General features: G+C 51.2%; 2 protein-coding genes across 2 annotated transcripts; one reads left to right on the forward strand and one right to left on the reverse strand.

The window, feature by feature from the left end:
- Positions 1-1,067: 1,067 nt before the first annotated feature.
- On the reverse strand, positions 1,068-1,373 carry EAH_00010580 (hypothetical protein, conserved; the record flags this gene model as incomplete). Its single annotated transcript, XM_013395113.1, has 1 exon — positions 1,068-1,373. The coding sequence occupies one exon, from the start codon at positions 1,371-1,373 to the stop codon at positions 1,068-1,070; it is 306 nt and encodes a 101-aa protein (XP_013250567.1).
- A 3,155-nt stretch (positions 1,374-4,528) lies between these two features.
- Positions 4,529-6,799, forward strand: EAH_00010590 (C2H2-type zinc finger-containing protein, related; the record flags this gene model as incomplete). Its single annotated transcript, XM_013395114.1, has 4 exons — positions 4,529-4,990; positions 5,419-5,651; positions 6,064-6,152; positions 6,345-6,799. The coding sequence occupies 4 exons, from the start codon at positions 4,529-4,531 to the stop codon at positions 6,797-6,799; spliced, it is 1,239 nt and encodes a 412-aa protein (XP_013250568.1).
- Between the last annotated feature and the right edge of the window lie 4,848 nt (positions 6,800-11,647).

Below are 11,647 nucleotides of genomic sequence, written 5' to 3' on the forward strand. Positions count from 1 at the left end.
ATATATATATATATATATAGATTCCTGTGCATATGTATGTATGTATGTGTCTATGCGTGTGCTTATATATATATATATTTGTATGAAGATTTGCCTGTTTATATATATATATATATATATATATACATATATATAAGTATATTTGTGTTTGTGTATATGTATATGTACTTGCGTATATATGCTTCTATCTATTTACTAATGAGATGCATATATACTGGAGTATATGGGCGCATATACGGAATCTACAAATATATATATATATATATGCATATTTTTTACAGATAGTAGGGTAGATAGATATGTTAGTTTTTAAAATTCAGCTACAGGGCCGTAGGACTACTTTATTTTTATTGGGGGTGTGTATATTGGCCGTATGAATTGGCGAGACAGCAAAACACCTGGAAAAGGAAATAAACAATGTGCATTGAACGCCTCTTCTCTTCTTCGCTCCTAAAGACGCGCTTCTGAGGAGGAGGCGGCAATGGCCACAGCCAAAGCCAACAACAACCCTGCAGCCATTCCGCTTCTCCGCATACAATGCAACCACACATAAGCTGGGACACATCTGTATAGACATATATATATATATATATATATATATATATGCATATGTATGTATGCATGTATGTATGCATGCATATATAAACTGGGCATCCGCTCATTGTGCATGCATCTCTATTGTGTATATTGTGTACTGTCAGTGGGCTCACTACACATCTACCTCAGTATACGAATATATATATATATATATATATATATATAGCTTATATATACACTGCCTATTTTGTGCATCTACTCGTTGCTTATCTAATGGTTGTTCGGTTGACTGCCTGGTGAGTGGGGTGAAGATTTGCAAGCTGCAGTGGATATTTTGAGGAATTTGGTTGGTGGGGGAGCGAACAATTGATGCAAGGAGATGCAAAATAGAGAAAGAAGCCCCTCTATGCAAATGCCTCAGCTGGTGCCCTACTCGACGAGCAAGTAAGAAAAGCAACAAAGAAGAAACGGCAATGAGTAAACAAACGAGTTGAAACAAACAAATTCGTCTTTCTTTATTGGTTCTCTTGTCAGTCGAGCTTTGGGCGGAGTGAAGCAAACAACTCCGTCACCCTTCTAAAGAAAGACTGGATTGTGGGCTCTTCTGCTTCTGGTGCTGGACCTTCAAACTGCTGCTGCTGCTGCTCTGTCCCCGATATGGGAGGGATACCCGCGATGCCCTGGCCATACACTCCCTCAATAGGAGTAGCCTCTGGGCTTGTCAAGATATCGTCGCCTGGGCCTAGGGGCTGCTGCATGTCGGTGTCGTGGCTAGAAGGCTCTGAAGGTGCACCTACATCGCTGCTGTAGCTTCCACCGCTGCTGTGGCTGCTCATGCTTGTGTAGCTGTTGCTGCTACCACTGCGGGAAACAGCAATGGAGAGGGCTGCAGGCGAGAAAGCCAACAGAGACAAGGCGGCCGATGCGTGGGCCCAGCCGCGCATCTTGTTGTTTCTTCCGTCTCGACAAAAAGACTCTCCGTGTAGAAAACAAACGATTTTAAAAACAATATTACGCAATTGGGGAGAGATATGAAGAGTCTCAATGAACAGACACAAAGGCGGACCGGCACGCGCACATTAACTAACACCCGACGGTGGCGCAGCGAATGGTCCGGTGGACGCCTCCCGCCCCAAAGGTATACGACTGAGAGTTAGAGGGAAATTTGCATTTAAATAGGTAATATCATTTATATGTTAAGTTTATGTTGCCTTTATATTGGGGCTACCTTTTATTTTTTCCACAAATTTCACAATTCAACGCTGCAGCAGTCCACCACCGGTCCTCCTACACACGGTGCAGCGGCCGCATAGCGATACTCCTCGAGACCGCTATGTGCCTTGTTCGGGGATCCTCGCGCTTAATAATCAAATGAAGTATATGAAAAGTAAAACTTTTCTTTAAAAACAATAAACCCATTTAGTAATGTAGAATTCAGGATCTTTTCCGAGAGGAACGATCCGCGGGCCAGCCATCACCGACAGTATCGGGCGCTATGCTAATTCACGCCCTTCAACGAAACAAACACACCTAAATACACCGAAAACTATATACAGCAGACCTTCTGTAGATGTAAATGATGCATTTACCTGGCAGTTTGTAGCTTTAGTAGAGACATCACGGGCAGGGGGCCCAGACATTTGCAACCACAAAGAAACTCTATCGGGACAGTGACCAGCTGCAGTAGATATAAAATACTGAAGTCGAGACTTACCCTATAGGCAACTGACCCTCTCGCACATTGTCTGCAAGCATCCCCAATAAAGCCACACAAGGGCGAGGGCAGGTGAGGAGAAGAAGAGGCAACTACTGCTGCAAGGCATACCCAAACCCCCCTGAGCCTCTTTCATGCATGCACGCAGACAAATTATAAACAGTTAGTCGACCACAGGTAAGCAATTAGCAGGGAAGTGGGAATGCACTTCCTAACAACAACAAGGCCATACCTTGCTGCTCCCCAGGACTCTTCTCAAGCCGCATACAGCCTACTGTGCCTGGGTGACCAACGAGCGATACGTCCACAGAGGTGAGAGGCACGAGAGGGGTCAGAATTCCTCATGCAGAGAACGGGAGTGGAAATGGCGAGGGAAACACGATGGGCGGGCTAGCCTTGAATTGGAGGTGCTCTCTGGCGTCAGCTGTTCCCGAGAATTTGATGCATTCCTTGGCTAAGTGGGGAGCCCTATTCCGCCTAATGGACCTCTCCACTAGCTCAACTGTTGTTTTGATCGGGGCATTGCCCGCTAAACCATCTGCACGCTTTTACTTACGAATGAAAGGCGGCTAGAATGAGTCGTTGGTGAAGGCACATTTCGTTGGGAACCACAAGAAATCGCTTGTTGATGAGCTTCGCAAGCACCACAGCTGCATGAATGCCTAGACGCTACAGATCGGCTGCTGCACTCACGAGCCCATTCACACATACAAGCTCTAGTTTGCGATGAACCAGGGACACTCCTGTGAAGCTTCTGTTCAGCAGTGTAGCGCTCTAGTGCTCCGATTGTTTGCGTTTTCTTAATTCTGTTATTTTCTGTTCCTCCTCCCGATATAGGGATAAACCTATTTCTCAGCGCATTTTGGAAGTTCCCCGTAGTCTAGATGTGCACCTGAGACGGGGTAAGCTTTCGTTGCGTAAAGCCACAATTGTGGTGCCTCCCCGTACGATGTAGGTGCCAGCAAGAGCTGCACCGCTCCTGTTATGCTTCGTATACCAAACATAAACAACCAGAGAAACTTGGAACCCCCCAACTACACGTCCTAGCGCCGCCGATCGTATTTGAAAGGCTGGCTCACGCGAAAGTGTTTCTCACGAGTTCTCTTGGCAGCAACAACCCTCACAGTTCTGTGCTACCAGTAGTGCGTACAATCCAAAACGAGAAGGCACCCGTAGCCGTTAACTGCCTCCACTATCGTAGGCAAATCTTGACCGGTCTCTACTATTTGCGGGGGAAGCAGGGTTACCTTCTAACACAGACGCAGAGCAGAATATCATTTTTTTCAGAGGAGGCTTCTTCACAACAAATCACTGCTTTGAGTTAGGCAGCTTCTTTGAGCCGTGTAGATTGCGGCTCGTCCCTGCCGTCTTAGGCTTGAAGTACTACCAACCTTAATGACGTCAGGGGAGCAGAGTCACGAGCTGCAATGCAGTCAAAACAGCAGAGATGTACTCCCAACAGATATTGCCCCCTCTTCAGTCTCCAGGCATCCTGGACGGAGCAGCACAAAGGGCTGCTGCTGGTGAAGAGAAGAGGCGCTACCTCCTAATCAGCAGCATTTCCCCTGCAACACCTGCAGAGAGGCAGCAGCCCCACATACAAGAGTGCACTAGCTCATCTTTGGCGTATGTACCAACACCGGAGGCCACTAATAAACAGTTACTTGGCCCTGTGGAGCGAACATTCACACAAGCGGAGTTACGTCTGTCAGCCTAGGCAGAACAGGCTGCTTTGGCAGAAGGTAAGATTAAGGAGAGGCGTTAAGCCATATCGAGCATCTCTTAAGGCGTATTGCAGCATCGGAGCAAAAGTAACAAAAGAGCAAGAGTATATTCTTCTACTTCATTCTAACTGGTTTGCAGCAGCAGCAACAGCTGGAGTGCTGCAGCAGCAGCTGCTGCAGGGCCGCATGCAAGGCGATGGTTGGCTGCGGAGTTGTTGCTGCCCACGAGTATCCACACGGTATCGGTTCTTTTGCATTTCAGGGTACTTATCTATTTCTTTTGTCTTCTTCAGGTCTGCAGTCTAGAGCCACGGCAGCAGCAGCAGGAGCAGCAGCAGCAGCGGCAGCAGCTGGAATAGCGGCGACAGCTGAAGGCCCTCTAGGCATTAGAACAAATTTGTTTTTGCTTTGCTGCTGTTGATTCAGCAGAGCTCCAAGCCACCTCCTCACCCGTCACGACAGCAGCTGCTGCCGCAGGACCTGCCGTGGGACCTCAGCCGCTGCTGCTGCTGCTGCTGCTGCGGCAGCAGCGGAAGCAACACGAGCCCGCAAGATGCATCCCCAGGGCGTTTTGCCGATGGGCCCCCTACCTATGGGGGCTCCGCAGCAGCAGCAACAGGCAGGAAGGGGTCCCAGCAGCGGAAGCTCCTCTGGGGCCCCCGACTTATTGACCTCTCTGAAGCCATGTAAGCTGCCAGAGGACATGCCGCTACCCGTGAGCAGCAGAAAGGCAGCAGCAGCAGCTGCAGCAGAGAATGACGACGAAGAAGACAGTGGCGGGTTTGACTGGAAGGGCCTCGCGCGTTCTTCCCAGCAACCGCGGAAGCAGCAGCAGCCAAGGAATGCCTCGGATGCCGTTGCTAAAGCGTCGCAGCGTATTGCTGTCATCACGGGGGGAGGGGGCTCCCAGAGTGCTGGAGCAGGTGCAGCAGCAGCAGCGCAGCAACACTCCAGTCAGAAACGTGAGCCTGAGCGCCAGGGTCCCCAAGAGGCAACCGACAACTTAGGGCGCAGGGTGAGGCATCAATCAAACCCACAACGAGAACAGCAGCAGCAGCAGCAATCGCGGCGGGAGAAACAGCAGCAGCAATAGCGGCAGGAGAAGCAGCAGAGGATGTGGGCAGTTGGGGCTGCTGTGGGGGTGTTGTGGTTGGTTGCATTCTTGCTCGCTGCCGTTGCTGCTGTTCTTTGTTTTGCCCTGCCTGATGTGCTGTTGCGCGTATCGCGTGCTGCAGCTGCAGCAGCACGTGCTGCAGCTGCAGCATCACGTGCTGAAGCGTTTGTTGCTGCTTTCCCAGTTGCACTTGCTGCTTGAATTTACCATTTTATTTGCAGGCGTTTCCACCGATGCAGCAGTTGCTGCTTCTGTAGCAGCAAGGGACGCACTCAGTTGCGCTGAATATGCTGCTGCTACTGATGCTGCTGCTGCTGCTTTTATTGCAGGTGTGGGACAAGGAGTATTACGAGGAGAAGGCCAAGGAAAAGGCTTCGTTGCTGGGGGTTGAATCTTTTCTAGACTTGCTACCAAAACCCAGAGAGAAGCCCAAACCGCCGCCGCTGCCGCCGTGCGGCTACCGGCAGCAGCTGCAGCAGCGCACATTTAAACTCGACTTCGAGAGAGAAGTCGGCCGCACGAAAATGGTCACCCTGCAGACCCCCAGGATGCAGCAGGGAGGGTACGTTCTGCTGCTGCTCCTGCTTCTGCTGCTGCTGCTGCGCTTGTTGCTGCCGGAGCTCTTGCTGCCTGTGTTGTTGCTGGTTGGGACGTGTCAGTGCTAGGCTGTTTGGCTTCGTGCTGCTGCTGTTCGGCATTATCTGGGTTGTACTCCTTTGCTGCTGCCATTGATGATGGTGAGGCTCACGCTCGTGATCCCGTTTGTGCTGCCGTTAATATCGCCATACTTGTGCTCTTCCTACTGCTGCACGCCGTCTCGCTGCTGCTGCTGCTGCCGTTGATGACCATGCCGCTGCTGCTGCTGCTGCTGTGTTGTGCATTGAAGTGACTGCGCATTTTGTATCTCCGGATTTCCAAACGAACGAGCAGCAGCAGCAGCATCCGCAACATTGTTGTGTTGGCGCTGTTTGCAGGTTCTGGTGCGACATTTGCGAGTGTTTGTGCAAGGACTCACAAGCCTATTTGGATCATATTAATGGCCGCAACCACAACCGGCTTCTTGGTGGGTATTCTTTTCTGCGTTTGTTTGCATGCCTGGCTGTCCCCAGGTGTATGTGCAGCTCATTTGCGTCTTCAGGGAGTTTCTTCTTTATGTCTACTATCTTTTTATTAGAGAGCCGCGGCTTCTTTGTTTGCTGCAGCACGTATTGCCGCCTCTGCTCTCTGCTGTTGCGTCGCTGGTGTATGCACTCAGGAATGAGTATGCGCGTAGAGCGGGTGCCCTTGGCTCGGGTTAAGGCCAAGTTGCAGGCAGCGCGGCAGACGGCGGGGACTGGGTGGGAGCCTCCAAACCCAAAGACAAAAGCGGATGCGCCTGTAAGGCAGCAGCAGCAGCAGCAGCAAGGAGGAGGCGCTCAGGGAACGTCAGGGGGATTCGGGGCCCTTGCGGGCGGCGCAGGAGCCGAAGGGGGGGCTGCGGAGGCGGAAGATGAATTTGAAAGGGTCAAGCGACGCCTAGAAGAGCTCCAGAGGGAGCAAGAACTGAAGAAGCAGCGTAAGAAGGAAAAGAAGAGAGCTGCTGCTGCTGCTGCAGGCGGGACCACGCCAGCAGCAAAAGTAGCAACACCGGCAAACACAGGGCTGGAAGCCAATCCGGACGCCGCTGCCCTGGCAGCCATGGGGTTGCCGACTTCTTTCAGTGGCTGCTGACTCTCTCAAGGCCAGCCCAACTGAATGCGGCAGCAGCTCCAGCAGCTGTAGCAGCTGCAACCGCTGCAGCAGCTTCAGCAACCGCACGCTTCAGTTTGGTCAGGGATGGTCCGGTGTTACGTTGGGGCCGCAGCTACCCACTAAAGCTTGACCCACAGCCACCAATTCCTGAAGCATCAGCGTTAAACCCTTATCTTATCCGAGTCGGGGTGACGCCCTAAGGGCAGTGAAGGCCAGGCGCTGTGCTGGATATGAGTCACGCGTGTGTTGGCAGGTGCTGCAGCCCAGTCCAGCAGACCTGGTGTGCGGCATGAAGCTTTCATATATATATTATATATATTATATAATATATAATATATATATATATATATGGCATAGCGACAGCTCATTTGCTACCATCCACATTTAAGAAGCTACTCTGGGGCTGGGTTTAATTAGGCCTCTTGCAGCAGCAGAGCCTTTCGGAGAGGAGGGCATGCATCCTCATTTGCTTTTGTTTTGTTGCCTTCGGGAGGAAAAGGAAGTGTTTGAGGAAGACAGTGGCAGCATAGTTTGACAAGGGGACTTAGGGAGGCTTGTACGTCGGGCTGCCTTGCTGCTGCACGAGTTACAGTAAGAATGCTGCAACTCCGGAAAGACCTCTCCCCCGACCCCCCCCTCCTGCCAACAGCCCGACGGCCTTGAGCAGTTGCTCAGGGCCACTAGAGACAGGTGGGGAGCTCAGGTGATGCAGAACCATTGACATGTGCCCTCTCGCTCAGTTGCAGCTCCTAAGGGCCCTGGGGGCGACGATATCTGCTGCAGTTCATGTGACCGCGAGACAGATAGAGGCAGCAGAGGGGAGTGCTTAGCCCCTCCGCACAATTTTTGGCGGTCTGAGGGAGATCGTTGTTTTGTCGAAGGGCGAACGCTTTGAATAACTCAAATGAAGATCCACCAGACATTCATTCAGCCGTTTTTCTGTTCAGTGTTCGATATGCATCAACGATAGGCCACCGGCAGGGAGACGAGGAACTCCTAAGTGTCTTAGCTGGGACAGCAGTAACTTCAGAGAGCACAATGTGTGTCGTCGTGGAGTTGCTGTTTCAGCTGTTTTAGAGTCTTAGGGTGTAGGGTTTAGGGTTTTTACGGTTTAGGGTTTAGGGTTTAGGGCGTACGGCTTTAGGCTTTGGGGTTGAGGCTATAGGGTTTGGGGGTTAGGGCTTAGAGTCAAGGGCCCAGAGGCTGAGTTTAGGGGTTGAGATTCACCATGGCACGCATCTGATTCCTTCGACAAATACCGCTGCTGCTGAAGAAGGCAACAACACCTCGAAGAGAATTTGCTGAAAATGCAGGTCGACAAAGGAAAGAAACACAAAGAGCAGAAAAGAAACGGAAAAATGCATAAACAGACACATAAACATTGAATGCAACAAGCAAGGCTTGCAGTGAAGCTTCCCCGCGTTGCTCGAGCAAAACATGTGCTACTGATCAGCAGCACCAGCATCATAATCAGGAGACAGCTGCGATGCATCTGAGGAAGCGGCTGCTAATGCGAACAGAAGTCCCAGCAGTGGATGAGGACAGACCTTACGGAGAGAATTTACAGCAGGGGACAGCACGGGGGGCAGGAGAAACAGCAAGGGGATGCGCAACAGGGCGTCGACAACCATTTGAACCAGCACCAGCATCTTCTTCCTCGGTGCGACTGCCATAGGCAGCCGTTTCTGCTGCACAGAAGCAGCAACAGCAGCAGTAACAGCAGCTGCACCAGTAGCGGAACCGACATCCTGACGCTCAGCGGAAGGCACGCCCTTCCAGGCACTAATTGTCCGCGTGGCCTCTTTTCAGCATTGCTTGCTGCTGCTGCAGCTGCTGCTGGTGTTAGTGCACTCCGTCAGCATCTGCAGCAGGTGCTAAGCTCACCCCCTGTGGCTGCAGCACGGCGAACCTCACAGCAGGTTTGTCTGTCTCCGCAATAAGGGGATGGCTAAAGAGAGCTCTTCAGCCTCACCTTATTGCGGACACACAACTCTGCTGCCTGGTTTCGCTACTGTTGCTGCACCTTTTGTTGCTGCTTTTGTCGATGTCACTGTTAGTCCTGTTAGCAATGGTATCCATAGCCGCTGCAGCACACGCTGCTTGGTAGCAGCGCCATTGGAAGTATAAGATGCAGCGGCTTCAGCAGATGCGGCTGCAGCAGCAAGATACATCTGCTGGTGCTGCGATGGCAGGCAGTAGTTCCCTGTCTCAGCGGCTTGAAGGGGCTTGTCTTCCTTTTGAGGAATTCAAGGCCAGTGCTGGCTTTCTTCAACAGACAGAGGAGCTGTAACAAGACAGCTCCGTGAGCAACTAAAGCTGCATCCGCAGCCACCTGCAGCTGCTGCGGCTTCTGTTGCTGCTGTTGATGTTTCCGCGCACGCCAACGAAACGGTCATCCCCCAACTGGCTTGGGGGCCCCAGCTAAAACGAGCTGCAGCAACATTTTCCGGAACACTCCCACTTCTTCTGTAGCCGCTACTGTTTATACACCTTCTGCTGCAGGGAGTACTGCCGCTGCTGCTAGAGTCTTGCAGCAGAAGGCAACAGCACAGGCTACCACTATCATCAGTAGCAGAAACAGCAGCTTCAGCACGGGGGCAAGGAACACCGCGTTGCCGTTGCTACTGATGCTCGTCTCACAGGCTTCCTAATCTAGCAGGAGGCTGATTCTACCGTGAGCATTTCCGTCGTCCCCCAAAGAATAACCATCGCGACATTCTTCACGTGAGGGGCCTTGTACTGGAGGTCAGTCACCTAGTGGCCCTCAACTGGGTGCTCCGGGTCCTCCACTTGCGCGCCCCATGAGTCAACGGAACTGAAGTGAGCCAAGCGACCATGGAGAAATACGGCAGGCAGAAGTGCAACAATTAACGGACACAGAGCTTGGGGGAAGAGTGAATGGCAGAAAGTGGAGAGAGGTAGATGCGACTGAACTGAGACGGGAGAGAATGGAAGCACAACTGGGCACGAATAAAGAAAACGAAAAAAAGACAGAGTATGTAGGAGGCCCAAAGCTACGGGTAAAGGCAGAGTAACGGCATAGGCAGGAAAAAGCATGGCGACGGACAAAAACAAATGGAGGGGAGAAGCCAACCAAACGGCCGAGAACTAGGTTTTGCTGGCGGGCGACTCGCTTGGGGTCACGCTGCGAGTCGCTACTCTGTTCACTGCGTAGTTGCTGCTTCAAGCATCTCATACGCCTTTGCGAGCACCGTCCTACTTTAACGGGCCAAGGCGGTTGCGGCGTGCTGCTTATGATGTTGTCTCGCAAGTATTAACTACTACTGCAGGCCATCCAGGATCGGAGATCTTTGAACAATCCTAACTGCTGCTCCGAGAATGAAAGTTGATCTAGGGATAACGCGTTGGTCTCCCCGGAAAGCTCGTATTGACTGGGAAGGTCGGCACCTGAATCTCGGCTCTTCGCATCCTGAAGCTAAAGTAGGTGGGAAGGCTTGGCCTGTTCGCCCAATAAAGCGTCACGTGAGCCGGGATCAGAACGCCGCGGAATTGCTTGGCCCATATCGGGTGTAGGCTTGAAAACACTGGAAAGTTTTCCATATTTTGTTGTACTGATGGGTTCATCGTTAACTAGTATTTCAGACTGAAAAATGTTTTTGATTTGAAAGAATTAACATTAGTTCTACTCACTTCAACATGTTCAATACATTCAAAAATATTACCGAACACGTTGGAAAATCCATTGAGATGAATTTGCTGTCTACCTAGTTAGTAGGATAATAGCTTACGAAGGCGGAGGCCAGTCAGTAGGTGCCCTGCAAGAGAGGCCCGCCAAAGTGAAATTCAAAAATAGCCCCAACACATACGGGACGCTGCAGTGAAAAATTCTCCACTGAGCGCAAGCTTGACAGGGTACCGTCCCGTGAGGAAAAATAGCTCATTATAGTTGTAAGCTCGTTTTGTTGAAGTGAACACTGGCACCCGCTTCTGTACCTGCGCTCGCTGCACTTGGTGCTGCTGCTACGCTTCCAGCTTCTGTCCTTCTTTTTGCTGCGTCAGTTGTAGCTGTGCGTCGTGCTGCAGCGCCTGCTGATGCTGCGGCTGTTGAAAAAGCACCTGCCGTTGTTACGCTTCTTGCTGTTGCGTATGCTGTGGCTGCGTCCACTGTCGCATCTGCTGTTGCTGCGTTTGTCGACATTGCGCCTACAGTAGCTGTGTCTGTCGAAGTTGTGCCTGCTGCGCCTGCTGCTTGTGCGCCTGTTGTATCCGCTGCTGCAGTGCCTGCTACGCAGGCCGCTGCTTAACTCATTGCTGCCGAGCCCGCCGTTGCTTGGGCGCTACCTTTGCCCCTAGTGTATACTTGATTTTGGGGGATGATATGTATGTATGTCAGGGTTTATACATGTTAATTCAATGAATGTGTACTCAATGCAATGCTGGGAAAATTTTCCCAGAATCGCCCCTAATTGTGGTGCGCCGCGCCAGGCTACGCACCTACACTTGCAGTGTATTCTGTCACAAGCAGGTACATGAATGCCTACTTGGCCTTAGTAGGCAACTTGCACTAGAGCTGAAGTAGAGTAGTTGTCTACAGTGTTACTGCAGGCAGCAAGGGAGAATTTTTTGTGGCTGCAACCGCAGCTCAAGGCGAACCTCTGATAAGTATCGGTAGGAGAACCATGAAAAAAATGCTCCAAACATGTCCTTTTGATCAAACGATAGCTAACAGAAGCTTCGCTTCTGTCCACACCCAAGGAGACGCGAGTTACTCACGAAAACCCACCAATGCATCCCTATACTTCCTATCATTTATGCATTGCTCAAATCATCTTGGGGGTCTACCTCGTACGAAGATCGGAAGAGCGT

The sequence above is a fragment of the Eimeria acervulina genome, genomic scaffold, assembly GCF_000499425.1.
Source record: "Eimeria acervulina Houghton genomic scaffold, Eah_scaff54, whole genome shotgun sequence".
Classification (NCBI taxonomy): Eukaryota; Apicomplexa; class Conoidasida; order Eucoccidiorida; family Eimeriidae; genus Eimeria; species Eimeria acervulina.